The sequence below is a fragment of the Meles meles genome, chromosome 6 (genome assembly GCF_922984935.1).
Source record: "Meles meles chromosome 6, mMelMel3.1 paternal haplotype, whole genome shotgun sequence".
Lineage (NCBI taxonomy): Eukaryota > Metazoa > Chordata > Mammalia > Carnivora > Mustelidae > Meles > Meles meles.
In genome coordinates this window covers 5,265,639-5,289,993 of record NC_060071.1, presented here as the reverse complement: position 1 = coordinate 5,289,993, position 24,355 = coordinate 5,265,639, and the positions used below count along the sequence as shown (strand labels likewise).

The 24,355-nt window shown below is 42.3% G+C and overlaps 1 protein-coding gene across 1 annotated transcript in view; it reads right to left on the bottom strand.

Moving 5' to 3' along the window:
- IQGAP1 (IQ motif containing GTPase activating protein 1) overlaps positions 1-24,355 on the bottom strand; it is a 103,685-nt gene that overhangs the window by 46,874 nt on the left and 32,456 nt on the right. The window contains exons 3-11 of the mRNA XM_046007996.1: positions 21,056-21,212; positions 18,947-19,024; positions 14,521-14,597; positions 8,806-8,873; positions 7,771-7,884; positions 7,004-7,182; positions 6,247-6,331; positions 1,413-1,576; positions 538-622 (exon numbers count right to left, since the gene is read on the bottom strand). Of these exons, the coding sequence (XP_045863952.1) occupies positions 538-622; positions 1,413-1,576; positions 6,247-6,331; positions 7,004-7,182; positions 7,771-7,884; positions 8,806-8,873; positions 14,521-14,597; positions 18,947-19,024; positions 21,056-21,212 (1,007 nt within the window). The remainder of the gene's footprint in view (positions 1-537; positions 623-1,412; positions 1,577-6,246; positions 6,332-7,003; positions 7,183-7,770; positions 7,885-8,805; positions 8,874-14,520; positions 14,598-18,946; positions 19,025-21,055; positions 21,213-24,355) is intronic.

The following is a 24,355-nucleotide window of genomic DNA, read 5'->3' as shown; positions in this document are numbered from 1 at the left end:
AACTGTCCGCTACGCCAACCACGTCCTAATAAAGTTGTTTCCACTCCAATTCGTCCTGCGCCTCTTTCTAAAAACGTCTCTTTCATCCCGGGCGGCCTGACAACTCAAGTACCAGCTTCTCAAGCTGTCATTCAAAGGTTTCCACAATCTTTCCACGCCTTTGTCTTACACAGCTCGGGCCCAGCTGCCTACAAAGATCTTATTCTAACCACTGCTGCCTCAATACATCTTTCACCATCCACATCTCTGCTCACACTTCCTTCTCCTCTCTGTCCACATTGGGAGCATCCTTTTCGCTCTTTCACCGTCCAGAAGGTACCCACCGAGCCCTGAAGCGTCGCCGCCTCCAACGCTCAAGTGCTTGCTAGCCGAAGTGAGCCCACACGGACTCGGGCTCTACTCTTCGAACTAGAGGAGCCCTCCTGCCAGAGGCACCTGGGACCCGATTACGGCTGGCAGGCTTGGAGTGACGGGAGCTGACCTTAGACGCCCCAGGGGCCTAAGCCCCACTCAGGATCTCAGGGAGGGGACCCGTACTTCTCTGATACTGTTGGGCAGCACCGTTTGCAGCATCCACGCCACACTGGAGCTCCTCCTTCTGCAGGGGATCGGCCTGACCGCCCTGAGAAAAGCAAAGAACATTTACGTGAAGATTCTCAGCAGTCACAGGGGCGCAGAACCACGGGACTAAGTGACAGCGTCAGGCTCCGTGCGGAGAAAGCGGCAGTCCTCCTGAGAGCCAAAGCCCCCGCCAGACCTGGGGTAGAGTGACTTTCCAGATACCAGCACATTAAAAAAAAACACCAGTCTGTGAGAGGCATCAAAATATTGACAAAGAGCTTTACAGACTCATTAGCACATGAATGCTGCTTACTCTGGCTGGTATATGCTGGGAGTCTGCAAAATGTACGCTTGTTTGTCCTCATTCAGACAAAAAAGGAAGGTACTCGCATTTGTCCTACAAACCCCCCTGAGTACAATTCCACAGTCCACTCTTCCTGCACGTTAAGCATTTCCCGGTGCTGGCCGGAGGAAACTAGTGACGTGTGCTTTCTTTTAAGTAGGAATCCCCAAAGTCAGAAAGTAAAAGAGACTCGGGTTTTCCCCATGGCTTTCAGTTGGGGGATAAGCAGCATGTTTCCAGTGAAGGGGTGGTTAGGTTCGGAGGGAGGTAGTACCTGTTTAAGAGCGCTTACAACTGGAAAAGCAAAAGAGAGCAAAAGACAATGTTTTTTACCTGAGGATATTTTAAAAACCTACATCTACAGGCAGGAAAAAAAGTCATACTAAAAACCATAGGTTATACTCTAACTACAGGGGAAAAGGCCCCATCAAAATCTTTAAAGGACAACACACGATTCACATGGCTGTGTGTGAACGCCCGCGGCTTCGTCGGCCCTCCCGACTTTTACCTGTCTCTTCTGCTCCCTGTCGCTCAGGAGCTGCTTGAGGTACCAGTCCCCATTCTGCTGCTGCAGCCCTCGAAGGCCCAGAGCTGGAGACTGCAGGGCCTTGAACAAGGCCAGTGCCATGCCCTGCTCCAAAGCCAGGTCCACGTTTGCTAAGGCGGAAGATGCTGAGGAGGGGAAAAGGCCACAATTTATGAGAACACTAAGTGAGCATCACGGCCTCAAATACACTTCCTTCCCCCAAACCAATCTCAATTTCCGATGAGGGAAATATAGTTCAGATGGCCTTTGTTCTGGAATATCACGGAAGCACAAGATCTTGGGACTGGAAGAGAACTTTAAAGTCACCAGGTCCAGGGGTTCCCAGCAAGGCTGTTCATCAGTTAATGGATTCCTGGACACTCCTCAGGCCTACTAAAGAGCTTCTGGATGCAGACACCTTGGCACCGATACGGGCGGCAACAGAAGAGGCGCCAATCCAAACCAATGCGTGACTAAATGCCCTCTAAACACCAAATTGCTATCTAGATGAAACTCCTGAACAGGAGAAGGTTTCTTCCACAGCAATTTACTACATCTTTGGGCAATTTTCCTTAAAAACAGAACAAAACAAACCGAAAGCTTTCACCCTAGTGCTGACGCTTGAATACAGCCAGTCCCTCTTTCCCTCTAACAGTCCAGCCCAGACTCAAGAGCCTTCATTCCTTAACAGCATCAGTCTGAATCCCTTCACTACCCTGCTACTTCCTGAACACACCAGGACAGTGAGTGCCCAGACAGCAGGGCAGTCTGACCCCGGGGAATGGTAGCGACAGTCTACACCCTCTTGAACTCTCTACTTCGAGAGGATAGTGGTCACAAGAGGTCTTTAACATCTGGCAGTGAAAACCTAGGTGTTCCTTAATCTGAAAACAACAAAGACACATTCCTCATTGTGTTGTTGTTAAGATTAAACGAAATCACATACATGAAAGCACTTTATATATTGTAAAATCAACAAGGTCTTAGGTTGGCAGTCAGAGTAAGGTATTTTCTGACTTCAAAAATAACAGCCACTGGGAAGTGATCATTACTGTATTATTTTCAGTTTCCCCATTTTTAGAAGAAAACAGAGTTCTCCCACCACGCTCCACCCAAGGATCTGATTTTATCTCCGAAGTAGCAAAACAAATCGGTAATAATATACTAAAAATCAAAATATCTGGAGCATAGCAGCACTTAAAATTTTTAAATGTTTCAATGTTAGTAAAAAAAAAAAAAAGAAAATTAATATGAGGTGCTAAAAGGAAAAAAAAATTTAATTAAAAAATTTTTTAAATCTCTGTAGACACCTAAGGGACTCTTCACTTCTTCCCAGTGATCACACCTGCAGCTCAGCTAACTCATCACCACACCAAGGCGGTGGCTCCTGGAGTCCTGGCTGCAGGTCCCTGTGACCATTAGCTAACGACCCGCCCTCACCCCCTCAACAGCAGTTACCCGACACTTGCTTTGTACCCCAAACACAGCTGTGAACAGAACAAATGATGTCCGTCCTGGTAGAGCTTTTACAGGAGTGGGGACAGAAAATAAAACCAATACAGGTAAACAACCAGGCTTTCTCTAGGTATGCGAAGTAGAATCTGAGATTACCCAGCTACAAAAGGATCTGGCCCATTATGCTTTTACTAGAAGATTCTAACTACATAAATAAATTCAAATAAGCATGTACTAACGTTCATACTATAAAGATGATGAAGTTTAGAATGTTATTTAAATACTTTCTTCCACTAAGTTTTAATTTTCCTTCTTCTACAAAAAAAGTAAATAAAAACTTATTCTCATTTTTAACTAACTGTCCTGCAGCTCTCTCCTGGGGCAGTGGCTTCAATGCTGGTCTCACACCTTCAGGGAAAGAATCTTATCTATATTTAAGATAATTCCTGGGACCTAAAGTTCCCGTATCTTTCTAGCACATAACTTTCTCTTGCTCCAGACTTGCTCTCCGGTTAGGAAAAGATTGTCCCTCTCTGGGGAATCCTGCCTTATCCTCACCTCGTCTATCCAGTGAAGGTTCTTACACAAACCTCCAAGGAGAAGTCAATGTTCCTTTCTTTTTCTATGACTGCACCTCATACACCTTTGGTACCTTGTTCTTAGCAACTTGCCCTGAAAGTACTCACTTGCAGGTCCATCTTCCCTGCTACACTGAAAGCTACTTGAGGGGATTTTTTTAGGAAGTATTTATTTATTTTAGAGGCAGTGGAGGGGGAAGGGTGGAGGGAGAGGAAAAGAATCTCAAGCACAACACGCGGGGGGTGGGGTGGGCTGCAATCTCACAGCCCTGAGATCCTGACCTGAGATGAGACCCTGTGGGGCACTTAACCCACTGAGCCACCTGGGGCACCCAGAAAGGAACACTGTAAACAAATAAGGCTACAGCTCTTCCCTCGGAGGTTTATAACCGACTCTCACTGACTTAGCCAGGTAAAGCTACAATGGTTATAAAATCCTAAACAACATAGCAGGAAAAAAAAACAGCCTTATTCTAAAAAAGAGTGTTTTATGCAGTGTATGCAGCAAGAAACATGCTGGACTTTCTTCTCACAGAGAAAACTAAGAATAAAAGAACACTCTGGTTTGTATCTGCTGGCTTAGGATTCATACAGATACAGCACAACACATCACCCACACGTGAATGGAGCAACTGTTACTCTATTCAGAAAACCATTATCTCAAATGAATCAGGATGGAACAGAACACGAAGACTCCTGGTCGGGATTTAAAGCCCCCGGTCATACGGAGTTGGTAAAATCCTGTAAAGTTCTCTCTAGTTATTCAGATTCTTGGTTCAAAGGAGAAATTAGTGCCTCCCAGTGAACACAGAGGACACAGATTACTATTACTATTGTTATTATTCTCTTGAGCAAAACAAGGTCAAGTCTGGTTGAAATCAAATAAGCTTTTTAGTTCTTCTGGTGAGTCTAACCATTACACTAGGAATTACAGGGATTTCAAAAGAAGCAGGACTCCTAAGTAATCTGTACTTCAAGGAGTTTATAGAGATGTCAGGAACAAAGGCAAACAATATAAGACAACATATAATTGCATAGAAAATTGTGCAGTTGGTCTGTAAGTGCCACAAGAGAGCGAGAACGGGCGCAGGTGTGAAGTGAGGTGGACCGTGATTGCCGGGTATAATCTGGGTCAGGTGAGAGATCAGGCACGAGGGCATTATAGTGGGAATACACAATCAGCAAAAGCTGTGATAATGCCAATGTTTATGGGTACTCACTAAATGCCAGGCAATTTGTATGCATTATCTCACCATCTGCAGAACAAGTCTGTGCCCTGGGCTGCCATGTCACACAGCTATTAGGAAGAAGCCCAGAGAGCAAGTCCCAGGTCCAAGCCACTTCAGAGCGAGACTCTTTCATGAGTCAAGAAAGGAACAGAATGAATATGGGACACAATTAGGCAAATGAGTTTACACAGAGAGTTGTATGCATAAAATACCACATTAAAAACTCTGCTAGGCTAGGGATCTGCTTTTTGTCTGGCAAGTAGTAAGGAACCAATCAATGCAGGTTCTATAGCAAAAGAGTGACAAAATGAAAATGACATTTTTAAGACATAAATTCCTCAAAAGTATGTAACACATATGGAGAAAAATCAGTAAGAATGGTATAATCTCATTTTTGTTTAAATATATTTTTAAAGATATGCATAAAAATATCAATAGTAGTGGGGCACCCGAGTGGCTTGGTCAGGCTCCCTGCTCAGTGGGGAGCCGGCTTCTTCCTCTCCTTCTGCCCCTCCCCACTGCTTCTGCCCGTGCATTCTCTCTCTCAAATAAATTTAAAAAAAACAAAACAAAACAAAAAAAATGGTTATTTCTAAGGAATAGAGGTCTAATTTTTTTTTGTGGTTTTGGTTTATATCTGGATAACCTGTATTACTCTTCAAAATAAAAATGAAATCATAATATTACTTTCAAAAACAGGAAAAATACGGGCACCTGGGTGACACAGTTCATCAGGCCTCCGACTCTTGATTTGGCTCAGGTCCTGATCTCAGGGTTGTGAGACTGAAGCCCGCACTGGGCTCCACTCACAGCTTGGAGTCTGCTTGAGATCTCTCTCTCTCCCCCTCTGTCCCTCTTCCTGCTCTCTCTAAATAAATAAATAAAATCTTTTTAAAAAGTAAAAATAGGAAAAATAGGGGACACTTGGGTGCCTCAGTCATATAAGCATCTGACTCTGATCTCAGCTCAGGTCTTGATCTCAGGGTCATGAGTTCAAGCCCTGTGTTGGGCTCCACACTGGGCATGGAGCCTACTTAAAAAAATAAATAAGGAAAAATAAAATCCCTATTTAGATTTTTTAAAGTGCGTTAATACAGGGTAAAAGAGTGAAATCAGCCAACAAGAGGAGTCTAGAAACTATAGCAGGTAGAGGGAGGGCCTGCCTGAGGAAGACAGCAGCTGAAATAGAAGACATATGTACACAAAAAAAAGGTAGAAGCAATAGTTCCTAAACAAATCCACTAATGTCTAAAATAAACTTAGTGACGCCTGGGTGGCTCAGTCAGTTAAGCATCTGCCTTCGACTCAGGCCATGATCCCAGGGTCCTGGGACTGGGTCCCACATTGGTCCCTGCTTCTCCCTCTGCCTGCCTCCTCCCCCTGCTTGAGCTCGCTCATCCTCTCGCTCTCTCTCAACCTGACAAATAAATGAGTAAAGTCTGAAAAAAATAAAAATAAAAATAAGGTAAATAAATGTCGTCAGTCCAAGAACAGATCAACACCCACATGATTCCGCAGCATCCCTGCAGGTACCCAACTCAGGGATGTACTTACTGTTGACTTTGTTTATATTGCCTTGAATTTCAGCTTGAGTGAGCAGCTCCTCATAAACGTCCCTTTCTCTCTCAGAGTTTTCTGTCTGAAAGTGAGTAAAAAGTGCAATGAATCAGTTCAGGTCTCTAAGAAGACCTCAGAAACACTCTTCTACTGCTCCCCCAGCCAGGAGAGAACAATGAGCAACGGGGTGGCTGAAAATACTTAATGGAGCACACGGTGCAAGGCCACACAACTCTTAACTAAAAACAGAGAAAGCAGACCCACTTGTTAACAACAAGCCCAAGGAAGCTTCCAGAGCTGGGCAGGAGCAGGAAGCCCTGGTGAACCCTGCTCACTCAGGAGCCTGCATCCTTGCCTCGGACTTGAGCAGAATGGCACACCCAAAGACTAGATCTCAGAACTTCTCATTGGTTCGCACAAAATTAATGAATAAAAGTCAAATTGGAATCGAATACCAAAAGACTGCATACTACATAAATCCATTTCATTTATATGTAATTCTTAAAAAGGTAAATACAGTGATCGATTCAGACGGGAGGTTGCCTGGGGTTAAAGATGGGGAGTGGAAGCTGATTGTAAAGAGGGTTGATGGTTCTGTAACCACACACGTTTGTCAAAACCCATCAAACCATACATGTAAAATAGTAAATTTTACTGTGTGTAAACTATACTTCAAGAAAACTGATTTTTAAAATGGAGTCATATCAAACAATGAAAAAATATAAATCAATTAGAAGAAATGTCCCATTTTTACCCTATTTTTAGCGTTGGTCATTTTCTCCTGCTTGGCCCGATAAAGCACATCCTGGTACGTGGAAGCCAAGGGCTCTTCAAGATTTACAAGCATGGCATTGGGGTTTCTCAGAGCTGTAAATGTGTCGGCTGCAATTCTACGGTCAATAGCCTCGTTAATGGCAATAACGGCAGCATGCACTAAAAAAAAAAAAAAAAAAAAATCAAAACATAGAGCATTGGGTTATATAGAGTAAGGGAGGTATATGACACACCCAGAACAACACTGTACCCCCTACTGCAGGAAAAGGCTCATTGTGATAGAGAAATGATGACTGGATTTGGAGGAATGGCTCCCTGAATCCAGTAAGCCTAGTCTCCTCTTGGATGCACAGAGCCACAGCTCTCCCTGTGATCCCATGTCTGGGATGCTGACTTTGGAATCTCACAGGGAAATATTCGTTAAAGAGCCTTGCGAGCAGATATTACGGCAATGTTCACCCTCAATCATCACGTAAATACCATGATAAAAATAACAAACCCAGAGAGACAGTGAAATGTAGAACTCACTTTCTAGTGCTTTCATTTTCATCAAAATCACTCACTTCCAAATAATAGTAGCACAGAAGACCACAGCAGTGCTGACCTACCTCTACTGACCTAAGCTTGCTAGCAAAACTCCTAACGTCCGGGGACCATCACAGCATTCCTGATTGAAGGCGGTTCTACCGCCTTCTGAAGGTTGTTGCTACAACCCCATCTGAACCCACAAAGTTTCTCCCTGCTTACACGCAGCTTCGTCCACTGAGAGCTCGTTAGCCAGGATGCCCCCGATCTTGCTGAAGGCGGGCATCTGGATCCCGTACTTCTCCAGCTCGATCTTCATGTTGTTGATTTCCTCTTCTACAGGAAAAGATGAAGAACCAGGTGAGCAAGTTAAGCACCTTTCCAGAACTCAGAGAAGGAAACAGATTCCCCAACTACACAATGGGATGAAGTGGCGGCTACCTCCTAGGACTGTTATGAGGATTTAATGAGATGATAAACGGAAAGCACTGAACATAGTGCCTGGCACAAAGCATACACTATTATCACATTATCAAGAGCATCAAAAGTCAGTGTAACGTGAGAAACAGCCCTACAGAAAAGAGTTGCTCAAAACTGCTACTTGCAGCATTTCCTACAATGAACTTGGGAAGGAGCAGCTGTGAAGGGAACTCAGGAACAAGTGACCCACGAGCCAGCCAGATGCCTTTACACACCAAATCATGAACCGCTATGGGACCATTCTGCTTCCAAGGCAGGAAGCCAAATTGATAAAGAAAACAACATGTAAGGTTTGGCCCTTTGCCCCAGGTCTGGTGAACAACTTCCCCAGAAGGAAAAATGTCACAGATAAAAGTTTTATTAAATTTAAAATTCCCAAGTCTACAGAATAATGACCAGTTCAAAGAATTCAAATCTATATCACCTCTCACCAATAATACCACTGTTCTTTTTCTTTTTCTCCCCAATCCCCCATCTCTTCAAGCATCTGACAACAGCAAATACATATAGAATAAGGTAAACAAGTTAAATTTTTAAATTACTAAATTGTCACCCCTTGCTCTGCTCACTGTAGGTACTTCCTAAAATGAGAGAACAGAGTTTGAAATTCCCAGTTTACCTGTCTTCTCAATGTACCAGGAGAAGCAAGTTACACTTCTTTGATCTCTGTTGCCAGAGTGTTTTTTTAAGCCCTATGTCTTTAAGATTGGTATTGTTGACTCTCCAGGCTATTTCCACATAAATCAAGCATTTCCTGCCAAGTCTGTAACTCCTTACCTGTGAAGTCAACCTTTCCATATAGGTCTTGAATCTGAGGAGCCAGACCCAGTTTAAACAGGTACAAACTAGAAGACACGATATGCAAAAAGAGTTAGGCCTCCCAGCTGCACCCAGCTGCTGTTCTTAGATTAAGGCGCAAAGTCAGCATAAAGAGAACGAACATTCTGAACATATCCCTGCACACTGCCATATCCCCCTTTGCAGTTACCGTACTTTATCTCAGAACCTTTTCTGAGTTTTCCATCATATTGTCCTAGAAAGTCACATAATGCAATGCAAAAGCACTGGGATGTGAATCAGAAGACACAAGTTCGAGTCCCCGCTCTGGTACAAATCCAGTGTGCAATTAGATGTTATCATACATGTGAATGTAGTCTATCTAGGTGGAGAAATCTTCACTTCTGTACACCTTCCTATGATCAATAAGTTTTAACTAACAAGATATCTATGAAAGTGTCATGAAAATGGGGGCGCCTCGGTGGCTCAGTGGGTTAAGCCCCTGCCTTCCGCTCAGGTCATGATCCCAGGGTCCTGGGATGGAGCCCTGAATCAGGCTCCCTCCTCAGTGGGGAGCCTTCTTCCCCCTCTATCTCTGCCCACTGCTCTGCCTACTTGTGATCTCTGTCAAATAAACATTTTTTTTTTAAAGTGTCATGAAAATGATTCAAATAAAAAGTTTTATTTAAACTGAATTCATATTACTAATGGAAAAGTTCCAGGTAATTTATGAGTTTTAAATAAACATCTTTACTGTTTAAATTAAAAAAAAAAGAAATCTATTCAACTTTAAATATCATGAAGGCAGGAACAATAAAAGTCTTGTTCACCACTGTCTACCTGGAACCTGACACATATTAATAAATATTAACACTTCACAGACAGACAGGTGGATAAGAAAATGTCTATAAGCCTGAATGACCGTAACTGGATTCTAAGGACCTAGCAGATCAGAATCAACAATAAGAAGTGTACTTGACAGAGATGGACACGAGCAAGACACTGACGGCCTAGCAATAAGGGAATAAATTAAAAACGCTTAGGAAACAAATCACAGAAACTCAACAGAGTGACCTACAATTTGTGTAAATAATCTGTAAACCTCAGCTTGATCTAAACACAAATACAGACTGTGTACGTTGCATTCACAGAACTGATCAAGACATAAACCGTATATGATAAACACAAATGTATAATCTAAAAAAAGTCAAGTATTCGGAAAAGACATTCGAATTTATACATTCAGAGTAGCTAATTATTTTCTCAGATAACTACAAGTATGAATCATACGCATATGATTAAGTGCTTTTTTTAGAGTAAAATGCTCAAAATGGAACAATATAATGTTCCTCTCTCAAATGATTTTAAATCTATTCAACAAAATTTTCCAAAGCAAAATAGCCAATAACATTCTGTATCTGTAGTATGTACCCACTATATATATTATTTCTCCCACATAATACGTCCTACCCATGTTCCAAATTTCTTCATGAATTTCTCACTCTTTTACTTCTACCTGGACAGCAGAAAGTGTTGCCACACTCTAAGAAATTTCAAAAATGTCACTTTTATAAGCCCAAGAAGAGTGAGTTCATTTTTTTGGTCTTTCAAAGGTAAATTAAAGTTGTGAAGACGTTCCTAGCTGCTATGAGTGAAGTAGAAGAGAAGCTAAGACATAGGCACCATCTTTCTTTTACCTCAATTATTGAGAATATTTTAAGGAGGTGCTGGAGTTATGAATATAACCACAATGGCCACTCAGACCCTTTTGCCCAGACTCGAGAGTAGTCAACCTCAAAGCTGAAACTTTCAATCCTACCAGTAAATACCCCTTTCCAATCTTTGCTCCTGTTCTCCCTAATTTTACAAGTAACTGTTAGGTGCCTACAATAGTCAGCCTGTGATTGAGCTCAGGTTCATTTTTCTTTTCTTTTTTTCCTACTGAAGCTGTACTTTATAGCAATGGGGAAAGAAGCCTGTGGATTCCTCTTATCTTTGCTGCCTGCAGAGTAACCTAGAAGTTACTATGCTGATCTCAAAGATTGTTAATAAAGGCTCTTCAATACAAACACAGCAGTTGCTTAGGAAACAGAATCTAATACCGTCCACAGTCCCTGACCTAAATTCTTTGGGCCAGATATGAATTTAGCATTTCTCAGATATTAGAAAGGTTTTACAGTATATACAGTATTATATATCTGTTTACTTAAGTATATACAGTATTACAAAACACACCAGCAAGGCTTGAGGCAGCACCCCTGAAAAAATATATTACTTTTTTATAATATATTACTTACTCTGCAGAGAAACATACACATAATCACAGTAAGGAGACAAATATTCTAAATAACTTTAATTAATTCTGATCAGATTTTGCCAGCAAATGAGCTTGAATTGAACTTAAATATGATTTTTCAGCTTTTACATTTCTTTTGAATTTAGGATATAGGATTATGGGCTAATTTAATCCTGAAATCAGTTCTTAGAAAGATAAAACATCAGAGGAAATGGAAATAAAGAACTGGGGTCTTGGGGCGCCCGGGTGGCTCAGGTCACGATCCCAGGGTCCTGGGATCAAGCCCCACTTGGGGCTCCCTGCTCAGCGTGGAAACCTGCTTCTCCCTCCGCCTCTGCAGCACTCCTGCTTGCGCTCGTGCTCTCATAAATAAAATAATTAATTTAAAAAAGAATAAAAGAATTGGGGTCTTATCTGAGGGTGGAATGTAATCCAGAAAGTAATTTAGCAGGACTAAATACAGGGACTATCTCAAAAGAGAAGAAGAAAGAAAGGCAGGAAGGGAGAAAACAGGGAGCTAATAATGCTTTTTCTGTTACTGCAAACCCAAAAGGGAGAAGGGGCCTCACCACACACAGTGAAGCGAGGTGCCTTTCTCGAACACTGCTGTACCACACGCTGAAGAGGAGGCTCCTAGAAGGTGTACGCTGCCTGCCTATCCACGGCGGCCAGCCCTTCGGGAAAAACACTCCAGGGAGGAAAGAAATCATAAATCACCAACCAGAACACACTGCTCTGTATATAATTTCCAAGCACAGGCTGCATACTGAAGAGAAATGAATAACAATGGCAGACTTCCTCCCTTTCCAATTCTGAGAAAGGCACAGTTAATGCTTTATCTCCAATTCAGGGACTTTGGGGGCCTGGGACCCATGTGACGTTGGACAGAGCCGCAGCTGAAGAACTCACAGAGAGGAGCTCCGCCAGCGGGGCCTCTTGCCACGTTCAGATATCCATTGTAGGTACAACCTTCACAAGGTTATCAACACAGGCAGACCTCACTGGAACACTGAGCCAATCACAACACTCAGAATTAATCTGACTTTGGCTCAGACACATACATTTGAAATTGCTACAATCTGAACATTCCCCTAGACAACACCCACTTCTAAGTGTTTTTTAAAAAATTCTTGTGTTACTCTTGTTTGTCCATTATGACATGTACCTTGGAGGGAAGGAAAAGCAATGTAAGGCATGACCTCTGTCCCTAAGATGCTAACAATGTAATAGAGAGAAAGACAGTGAACGTATGCAGGAAACAATAGAACTAAGAAACAAAGAAACACAGGAGTTTAGACAGAGGAATGAACGGGAGTCACTGGAAATCACAAAACCTCACCAAGAAGGTGGGAACTGAATTAAAACTTGACGGGATACACTGAGATAAACATGAACAGTCATCTGGTAAAAGAAAGTACCATTTTCTTTTTTCATTTATAGGGCACAAGATACCCCCTTGAGCTAGAGAAGGAGAAGGAAGGCTTGTTACAATGTTTGATTTTGACACAAACATTTTTGACTACCTAGTGTATGTGAGGCATCCAAGTACTAGAGACACAAAGACAGGGGGAGTCCTGCACCCAAGAAGTACAGGGAAAGCCAGCAGCAAGAACGAATAACCCGAGGACGGAAAGCCGTGTACTTGAAGAGGTCTGTGCAAACACTAGAAGAGCACAAGGACGGGAAGGAGCTAACTCTGTCTGAGGGAGAAAAAGTAAAAGAAGGCATCCAGGAATGTGGCAATCCACAGTAGCAGCTGGAGAAGAACGTGGGTTAAACTCGGGAGTAAAGGGCATCCAGGCCGTGCAAACAGAATAAACAAAGGCACAGGAGCGTGGCTGTGCACTGGTCCTCAGCCACGTTCGTTCTTTTGTGGGTTTCACACGGGTTCCAGGGATCCCAAGGGCCTGGCACATATTTGATCAAACCTGAGACAACAGGCTTCTCATGGGTCAATATGATACATATATTCATGCATGTAATTAACACTTACATATGCCTTATAATTTCATAAAATGGGCGGCCCGAGCGAAGAAACCCCAGCCACATGCCCCGCTCACTTCTACCACCTCCCCATACAGCCCTGCGGCCGTCAGGCAGATCTGTCCCACTCCGCGTGGTGCTATCATCTCTTCTGAACCCACCATCCCTCCGCACACATTGCCTCTTCCTTCCAATACAGTACTTCACCAATTCTAAGAGTCAAGGGCCTGAAATTAAGCCATCTTCAAAACCTACTATGAAATTATGAAAAAATTATATTTTGTTTCAGTTATTTGTCATATCTGTTTGGCATAAACATTAATTAATGAACAAATGGCTTGGTGAGGACCTAGAAAACTAAATAAATTAAAATTCAACCATTTGACAGTTGCTGGCATTATCTGAAGATGTTGATAAAATTTAATTATACTACTAAATTATTAAGACATGGTGAGTGTATTTTGTAATTTAGCTACTGGCTTGTGGCAAAATAGTAAACAGTGATAAGTTTTGAAATATACGTCCTTTTTGTAATTCTTAAGAGATTTTAATTAAAAAGGAAAGAACTGCATCCCAGCTGAAATGCACAGTTCACAGGAATACTAGATCAACAATGAAAGACTACACTTTGTTTTCAGAGCCAAATTATCTGCTATTACGGGGACAAATAAATCCCTTCTCCCTACTCCCTAGAAAAACACAGCTGCTTCTCACCACTTTGTTAAGACAAAACGATCCCATTCTATTTGGAAATCCTGAAGCTAATGCAAGAACTTATTTGTTGCACCATGGACAAAAGCTACACATTCAAGTCAGACATTATTCCTACACTGCTTTCTTTTTTACTGAGACAGAACTGACATGTAATATCACATTAGTTTCAGGGGTACAACATAATGATTCAATATATGTATATATTGCAGTAAGTCTCACTAACATCCATCACCACACAGAGTTATGGATTTTTTTCCTTGTGCTGAGAAACTTTTTTGAAGATATATTTATTTAATTTAGAGAGAGAGAGAGCGAGAGAGAGAGAGCTTAAGTGGGGTTGGGGGAGGGACCGAGGGAGAGAGAGAGGGGAAGCAGAGTGGGGAGTCTGATGCAGGGCTCGATCCCAGGACCCTGAGATCATGACCTGAGCTGAAACCAAGAATTGGATGCTGAACCGACTGAGCCGCTGAGGTGCCCCACGCTGAGAACATTTAAGACCTACTCTCTCAGCAACTTTTAAGCATACACTACACCATTAGTAACCCAAATCCCTGGGAAGTAAGTTACATCCCCAGGGCTTAGTTGTTTTACAGCCGGAAGTGTTTTTTTTTTTGACTCCCTTTACCCATTTCATCCATCCCCAGGCCCCCACCTCTGGCAGTAGAGCAGTCTGCTCTCTGTGTCTACGTACACTGCTTATTTTACCAAGAAAATCTGATTACCTGAGTGCATGGATACAGTAGATACATCTTGGCATGTTTTTTCGATCATAGATATCTGTAGTTTCTGGGTAAAAAATCTAAGGAGGAATAAAAGAAGCAGAGTAAGGTACCCATCCACTGGACCATTCACCAACCACCAATCATACAAATAAGACAATCAGAAACATTATTGGCATTCAGCAAGTAACTTCATTAGGGGGAATAGACAATTCATCTTAAGTAATGCAAAGAATAAAATGCTGTAATACAGAATAAAAAGCACGAGTTGGAAAAGCCTTATTTGGTTAATCCACTGAGTTTCACCAGGTACGTGAAAGGGATTTGCTTCCTGCAGACTCAGAATGGGCAGATGACAGGCAGCGCTGAGCAGTTTAAACCACTGGCCAATGTGGGAAGCTCTGGAGGACCGCGATCTGCCCAGTTACCATCTGCCATGCCTAGACACAGAATAACTCAATAACGAGCATTTACTGAGGTGCTTTCAGTTGTGTGAACCACTACGTTTAGACACTGGAAAAAAGCTACAAAATATTAAAATGTGTTATATGCAGGGACTTCTGGCTGGCTCAGCTAGTGGAGTGTGTGACTCGATCTCTAGGTTGTGAGGCTGGAGCCCCACACCGGGTACAGGGATTACTTAAAAATAAAATCTTAAAAACAAAACTGTGTTACATGTGTGGGAGAAGAAAAAAGATACGCAGATGAAGTAGCTGAAAGAGAGGACACTGTGTGGGAATGTGGAAGACCGTGGTTCCCCTTAGCACTTGTCACAAATAATCAGTTACTTGTGTTATTATCTGTTCGACTAGACACAACATGAAGGCAGGGATCAGGTCTATGCAATTCATTGCCGTATCTTCAATGCCAAGCCCAGAGCCAAGGTCATGGAAGGGAATCTACATTTAATGAATTAACAAATGAGGTCAAACAGGAACATAGTAGGTTTAGACTGGGTATAATCCTGAATTTCAAGATCTATTTTCATGGTGATGTGGCACCACGTGATTCATTCTACAATTTAGGGAGAAAGGAGATGATAATGGTCTGGAGAAGTGAAAGACTGAATCTTGAGGCCGTCAGAAGAATCTGGATGAGCAGTGAAAGGCAGCAGGAGGAGGCCTGCAGCTCTATGGGCCTGTCAGAGCCCTCGACCCACTGTGTTTGTCTGTTTTCATGCTTTTCTCACAATACCTATGACTCTCAACTAGAAAGAACCACCCTCTCTCGAGAGATGGGATGCACCAGAACTGTCTTTTGATCACTTTTCAAACTCTGCACGCTCACTTTCCAAGATGGAGATACCATCATCTCCTGAAAGGTGAAGATCACAGTCGCCCTGAGCCACCCTTCCCGAAAACAGCACAGAATACATTTTAGAAAGTAACAGAAAGATACAGTTGGTTAGGGTAGGATGCAATCCGATTATGAGGGCGAAAGTCAGACAAGTCTGAACTTGATATGTAGGCCCCAGAGAAGTCCTAGCTGTGGAGCCAGGGATAAAAACAGAGCCTCAGAAGATCTGACTGGAGACAGGACACAGGGTACATTGAATCATGGAGAAACTGAAGCTCAGGAGGCACACTGATAACCTCTCTGAACAGATAAAAGAAACATTTCAAATACACGAGGAAGGCTTGGGGCATAACTGCATTTAGGAGTTCAAGGTAACCTCAAGATTCTGAGATGGGATGACAGGGGAATTGAGGACAGGCTACCATTTAGTATAGAGAAGGGGAGGTTCGCCTGGGGGAAAAGGAAGGTTTACTCTCAGACAGGAGGAATTCTAGCTAATAGAAAACTATCCAAGAGCTGTCCAGCAGCCATGTGAAGACAGTATAGCAAAGCCTTCAAAATAACTGAAACCATGAGAACAAGAATGTAAGTAAATAGGGACAGCAACTTAAGGAACCCCCACAACTAGGATATGGGAGGTAGAACACAAGAGGAAGATGGAGGAGGAGTTGAGTAGATTGCAAACAATTTAAAAATCAAAGTCAAGGGGTGCATGGCTGGCTCAGTGAGAAGAGCACACGACTCTTGATCTTTGTTTGGGTTATGAGTTTGAGCCCCACACTGGGTGTATAGAGATTACTTAAAAAATAAATTATTTTTAAAGATTTTTTAAAAATTTTATTTATTTGACACAGAGAGAAACACAGAGAGAGAGGAAACACAAGCAGGGGGAGCGGGAGAGAGAGAAGCAGACTTCCTGCTGAGCAGGGAGCCCGATGCAGGGGTCAATTCCAGGACTCTGGGACCATGACCTGAGCGGAAGGCAGATGCTTAATGATTGCGCTACCCATGAGCCCCTTAAAAATAAGATCTTAAAAAAAAAATCAAAGACAAAAATCACAAAATATTTTCTGGAAGAGGTGGCCAACAAGACCAATTATAACAAAAAGACAAAAGTGAGAAGAACCAAAAACTTACCACATTAAGCTTCTATAATTAGCCTATATGTACCACATTAAGAGAGTAGGGAGGATATCCCTATAGACGCTATATATGTATTGTCAATTATTTATCACACATTGTATTATGGGCAACACTTTTTAGGCTAAGTATCATTAATGCACATTACTCAAGTCTTCGGGACCTAAATCACATAGAGTGGACATTTCCAGGCTGACAGCCATGATGGCCCGATTGTCTCTGAAAGCCTTTGGGGAACTCTATGTTTGTTACAGCTGTGGTCCAGGACAATATACTACCATTAGTAAACAAAAGAAGTAGTAAAATTATATCAGTAAAAAAGCATTTTGTAGTAACAATACTAGTAATAGCACATATTAACAAAGCTCTTAGTACCATTTAAAAGAGGTTAGATCATCATTGCCCGTCAGGCATACTACAGAAGAAACAGGCACAACAAGATACAGGTGCACAGAAAGGCCAAGTAGGTGTAAGAAGTTGACACACTGCATTTCCTGACATTTGTGGGCCTGATTCTCAGACCTACCAGTGTGAGGAAGAGAGCTTCAGCATCCTGCTCTGAAAAAAAGAGGACAAAGGCTAGTCTTCTGCAAAGACTTGGCTCTGGATTTAACTCAATTCAAAGCACAGATAAGCAAAACTGAGCTGGCGCTACTAAGTACTGAATGTTCGTCTCCCAGTGGTTCTAGCCCCTCTCCGATCCTCCCTACCTCACTTCTTCCAATCTTTCTTTGGTTATAAAAATTCAGTCTCCACAGGAAGTTATAAAGAAAATAAAAATGCCCCTTAATCCCATCACACAGAAATGAAAACTATTATCTCCTTACAGACTTTTCCCAAGAATAAAAGGGAAATTTTTTACATAAAATGATACAGACATAAAAATAGAGATCTTTTTTTTTTACATAAAAATAGTGATCTCACCTTAGCCAGAACACAAACTCTTATAACCTTAGCCCACTGGGTTTTTTTCTCCCACTTAACACCTCACAGACAACTTCTCTTGTCAATACAGAGTAATATCACCCTTTCTAACAAGCTGTACTAGTATTCAACTGGCTGCCACACAGTTAATGCCCCCAGTGAAGGAACATGTGGCTGCTATCTTTTCTATCCTAAGCACTGCTGAAAAACCCTTACGTGCCCATCTTTTCAGGCTTGTCTGATTTTGGAGGTGGGATGAATTCCTAGAAGTAGAATTCTTAGATCAAAGGATATGGAAAACAAAAAAGATGTCCATGCCTCTAAGAGTTGATGATACCACATGGCCTTCCGGGTTCAGGATAGGACTGGGGATGGGGGGCAGAGTGGGATGCAGAGGCTGGAGATGGCAAGTTTCCCTAAGAGTGGTGCTAAACAAAATAAATTCCTGAGCAGAACACTCGAGGACACACACTCATTCCAAACCCATGCAACTGTACACATACAGGTTCTGCATACCAACTGTACCTTAAGAAAGATGCTTTAAAAAACAAAGACTACAGCCTTGACCAAAACAAGATAGGGGAGGTACATGCCATCATACTGCCTCTACAACTTGAAACATAAAACAACAGCCCATCACGCTCTCTTACAAAGGAGTATTTTGTAGCTGTAAAATGACACTTCTAAAATATTTCCTCCTATTTCCTGAAGTCAAATTTTAATGTAACAACATTGTGAATAAATAAAAACACTGAATTGTAGACTTTTAAAAGATGGATTTCACGGCATGTGAATTTTCACATAAGCCTACAGTTTGATGTAGTAAAAGTCAGTGACATCATAAGGAACTTCTCTAGAGTGAGGTGAGCAGGGAAGAGGAATAAAAACGAGAAAGAACAAAACTATTCCCTAAAACAAACAGAAGAAAGAGATCCTTTAGTACTTAAAAAAAGAAAGAAAGACAGAATATCATCAAAGGTTCCACTGAGAATAACTTTATAGGCAGAATGACAACTATGTGCCAAAATAGCGTCATGTAAGCCAGAACTAAGAACCTCACAGAAGTTACCTTGGGCAATCCAATCTCATCCATGGCATTCAACCACTGAATCACGTTATCAGTATGTCTGAAGTGCAGGCCAGTTGCCTAGAACAAATAAGAGACAGTTAGGCACTATTGGCAATATTGAAGCAAATACCAAATAAAGGCTGTTTGTAAAACTTCCCTTATGCGACTTTGCAAGGTCCCCTTAAACTGAAAGTCTACAGCGTTATCACATTCCAGCCCTAAAAAGCCAAAGCCACATCTCAGCTCCCTTCATCTGAGAACCGTCTGGAGAATCTTCCTATAGAACGTGGTCTACGGAACACGGTCTTCAGGATTCAATTATCCTGGGTCTGGTCCCTGCTTTGGCGGTCTACTGGTGACACTGAGCAAGTCGCTTCACCTCTTTGAGCTTCCTCATCTGTCACACCTTCTTCACCAGTTTGTTGTAAAGACGAAAGGGGAAACGTACATAAAGCACTCAGGGTGGTAAGTGGCACGTAGAAAATACAAACCGACAGATACCATTAAATGTATCAATCAGGGGTTTCATACTATACACACAAACACCAACTCTACATCTCTAGGTCTGTTATTTTAGAGAAAGATTTACTCTCAAGGGGACGATGGGCAGGACTACTGTTTCTAGTGCCACGCAGTCTTCACTCTTGTTTTTGAATGTCTTGTTGCCTGGGTGGCTCAGTCAGCTGAGTGTCTGACCTAGGTTTTGGCTCACGTTATGACCCAGGGTCATGGGATCCAGGCCCGCCTTGGGCACTTGAGCTCAGTGGGGAGTCTGCTTGGGATTCTCTCCCTCTGCCGCTTCCGCCCACTCATACTAGCGCTCTCTCTAAAGATACATAAAAATCTTTTTATTTATTTATTTATTTATTTTTTAAGATTTTATTTATTTATTTGACAGAGAGAGATCACAAGTAGACAGAGAGGCAGGCAGAGAGAGAGGGAAGCAGGCTCCCCGCTGAGTGGAGAGCCTGATGCGGGACTCGATCCCAGGACCCTGAGATCATGACCTGAGCCGAAGGCAGTGGCTTAACCCACTGAGCCACCCAGGTGCCCCCATAAAAATCTTTTTAAATTAATGAATGAATGTCTCGCTGCTCTGTCCATGCTGTAGAGTGCTCCACAGAACAGCTCCAGAATTGTCTTCAGAAAGGAAAAGTTTCTCTTTGGGATGGTTGAGGACCTGGACCTTCCTTGTTGTCCTTTGAACATAAACATAAAACATGAAAACCTCTTTGGATTCTGTCTTCATCCTTAGCTCATTCCAAGTTCTGGCCCAACTCCACAGTCAACCTGCTTACATCTGCCCTTGGTTTTGCAATCTTCCTCTATCTTTTACACTCATCCTTTTCCAAATAGCTGCTCGTAAGAAAGCTCCCCCACAGCAGATTTTGGTCCTTGTCAACATCCCAACTTGATTTTTCTTTTTCAGGGCCTTGGGCCACAAGAATCAAAGCCTCTCACCAACCTCGATTTCCTGAAATTGGACTGCTTTTCCAATTTACCTCAAATTTTAATGTCACAGAGGGATCTTTTTCCCCCCCGTAAGTTGCAAGGCTATTGCTTTAATTTGCCAATAGATCTCAGTGCTTGGTTAAAATTAAAGTTGTAATTCCCCCTAGTTACTTCCTCTACCTTCTAAGAAATTTAAAAAAAAATATCATCACATACCATAAAGATTTCCGGACATAGCCCATCACAGGAATTGTATCAAAAATACAGAAAGTTAGGGCGTGCCTGGGTGGCTCAGTGGGTTAAAGCCTCTGCCTTCAGCTCAGATCATGATTCCAGGGTCCTGCGATTGAGCCACGCATCGGGCTCTCTGCTCAGCAGGGAACCACCACCCACACCCGCCCCTCTGCCTGCCTCTCTGCCTACTTGTGATCTGTCTTCAAATAAACAAATAAAATCTTAAAAAAAAAAAATACAGAGAGCACCTTTCATTACTATACCTGACTTTGCACTATCTTCTCCACTCTGCCAGCTGTTTTATTTTAAAGGAACACACACACACTCACACATATTTCTCAATAACTCTGGGACAGGATAAAGTCCACAAATCTTCTCTTTCAAGTTTAAGGAAATTTAAGCCCCAAGCAAGGAAGGACTCACCTTGTATCTGGTCTGCTCTCGATCGTAAATCTTCTTCAAGGACACCACTTTGGGAGAGAAGAAGTTTCCTAGTTTGGCAAGGTAGACCCCATTCCTAAGCCCCTCCTCCAGTTCTGTGGTGGGTGGCAGGTCTTCCCCGAGGCACGCTTCCATCCACCTGCAGGAAAGGGAGAGGACGTGACAAAACAGAGGGAAGGTCTGATCCCCTCCTTAAGAGACTGTGAGACTCATTTCCATTCTCCCTGGAGGAGTTTAAGTTCCACATAAGCAACACTCTTTTAAGATCCAATTTCACACACATCCTTGTCCTGACCCAGTCAGGTCTTAGGAAAACTCCCGAGGCAACAAAGCCACCTTCTTCTCTACCCTGCTTTCTTCTGCGGCAGTAGAGCCAACTGGCTCCCTGGCCCCCAGATGCCCAGAAACCTCAGGCCCTAACCCGAGGTCACTCCTGCAGAACTCCTCAGAAAAGCCACGTGTAGCTGACGCAGCACTTCAGTTGTTCAAAATTCAAATGTATGTTCTCTTCCAGTTTCAGAATCCACAAAGAATTTCTAGGTCCAGCTTTTAAGGCTGTTTGGGGGTTACATGAATAGTCAATGATCTCAGCTGAAACAGGGAAGGAAATGCCAATGGAAGCAGTAAAAATGTGTGTTTGTCAGAGGTGGGGGAGAAGACTGCATTTCCCCCCGAAACATTTCTCAAGAGATCTCAGGGAGGCTCGAGATAAAATTACGCACATCTGCATATATCTTCTACCAACATAAGTGTAGGAAAATAAAAATCACTTAAAGGCGATGCTTTGGCCCTTTTTTTTTTTTTTTTTGACAGAGAGAGACAGAGCGAGAATAGGAACAAAGCAGGGGGAGCAGCAGAGGGAGAGAAGCAGGCTTCCCAGCAAGCAGGGAGCCCCATGTGGGGCTTGATCCCAAGACCCTGGGATAATGACCTGAGCCCAAGGCAGATGCTTAACAACTGAGCCACCCAGGTACCTCAATGGTTCTGCTTTTTTAAAAGACTATTTATTTGAGAGAGAGAGACAAGGGGGAGGGCGAGGAGAGAGTTGAGGGAGAGGGAGAAGCAGAGTCCCTGCTGAGCAGGGGCTTGATGCCGGGACCGCCAGGACCCTGAGAGCATGACCTGAGCCGAAGGCAGATGCTTCACCAACTGAGCTACCCAGGCTCCCCATATGTATTTTTATGTAATTATTAATAAATTGCTTGAATGATACACAACAGACCTTCGATTTATGATAGTTCTATAAATTGCTACTTTTATAATTCAGAATAGACTTTCTTGTATTAATTATGAATTTCCAAACAGATTACTGCTCAGAATTTTTACAAAACAGTAAGGAAAAGGAACAATTTCTCTGTGTTTCTCAAGTTCTATAAATAGTCATAGTATGTACTTAAATAAATACTGTCTGGGGTGTATGCATGGGCCAGAGAATTTTCTCATCATTCCCTATACCCAGTTATAATAAGTTTTTACCTCTGGCTTTTCTTTCGGGTACTGGGAACTTAAATCACTGCGGTTGGAGCTGGGGGGTGGGGGGGTGGGCACATAAATGAGTTTTCCAGAAGGGCTGCCACGGTAGCTAAGACAGATACCAACGGGTAAGAGCTACAAAATCCAAACCTCTGCAAGAGCCCAATGACCAGAAGGGCAAAGTGGAAAAGAATGCAGCTCACTGGTATGGAAAACAGCTGTAGTCCAGGATTCATCTCCTGTTATCAGCCTTCCAGTATTTTATTGCTAAAAAGGATATGGCAAATGGCTCCTGCCAATCCCAGCTCGCAGGGGACAAACTTGTGTTCTCATTAACAGAAACAACCCTAGAACAACTGCAGTCTAAGCCAAGAACAGCCCTTCACCATGTAATGAAGAAAAAATTACTTCTTTTTCTCCTCAAAACAAGGTAAACACATAGACTATGGATAAAGAGCACAGCGCATTACTTTTGCCTTGAATGAGGCTAGCTACCCAAGGCGTTCCGGTTCTTCTCTGAGATTACTACATCAAAGTCAAAGTCAAAAGAGGAACTACGGCGTCATCTCCCACAAGCTTTTATCCGCGCCTTCCTGAGGCAAACTGCTGTAAAGCAGGCCTGATTAACAGCTAGAAGTTTTGTAGAGTGGAAGAGAATACCGTGCACATCACAGAAATGTCAGGCCAGAAGAAGAGGCAACTGTGATCTGATAAAAAGGGGTAAGGGAGAGCTAGAATAAACAGGCAAAATACAGAAGTGTCTCTCCGTGCCCCAAACTCAAAGCTGCCCTCCATATTCCCACACACAGGATGGGAACCTCCGTCTCACAAGAGAGTATCAATGAGTTCGTTTATAAGAATTAAGTTAAAAAAATAAGTTAAATCGGGACCATGTTGCTTTGAAAAATGAAGAGCACTCAGTAGGGTGCTATGTTACTCTAATTTTTAATATTAGCGAAGTCTAGATTCTACTATAGTCCTGATAAGATTCAACAAACCCCCCTTTCTGTCCTCTACAGCCCACCTGAGGTTCCCCCTCTGCCAATAAACCACAGAATCACAAGATGACAGCCGAGAACTTAAAGCACTTCTAGGGCAAATTCCTTTGGGTTTTGTTTTGTTTTTCAATATAATAATACGTATTCATTGAAGAAAATTAGTAGATACCTCTCAATATTTTACGAATATTTTCCATGTTATTATACAATTTCTGAAGATTGAGTTACACAAAAATTCTCCGAAGTGCTTAACTGGTCACCTATGTTGGACACTTACGTTACTTCCAAACGGTCTCAGGTATTAAATAATACTGCAACGAACATCTTTGTGCACAATGTTCTGCTGTATTTAGAATTAACTCCTAAGGAAAGGACCTTGGAAGTCTAACTCCAAAATTAAAGAAATATAAACATTAAAGAAACTTTTTTTATTGTTCAAAAGCTTGGCCAAAGGCTATATCTACTTATAAAACCCCCTCATTTTCAAGTATAAAGTCTATCTGTCCAAGTCAACTACTAGCTACTGGCAAAGGAAGATTCAATCAGGTCCCTGATTCCTAGTTAAGAATCCTCTTCACTAGACCACTGTGACTCTTACCCCATCACTCCAAAAACCTAACAGGGCTGAGCCCCACAGAGCAGAATGAACAGGGCCAAGTAGCAGGTATCCCACACAGGAAAAAGTCTAGTATCTACCCAGATTCTGTCCACTAAATAGGGTTTTAAGTATTTTAGTGATTTTCAACTCAGACTACAAAATGTAAGCATTTAATTTAATTTTTTAAATACATTTTTTTTAAAGATTTTATTT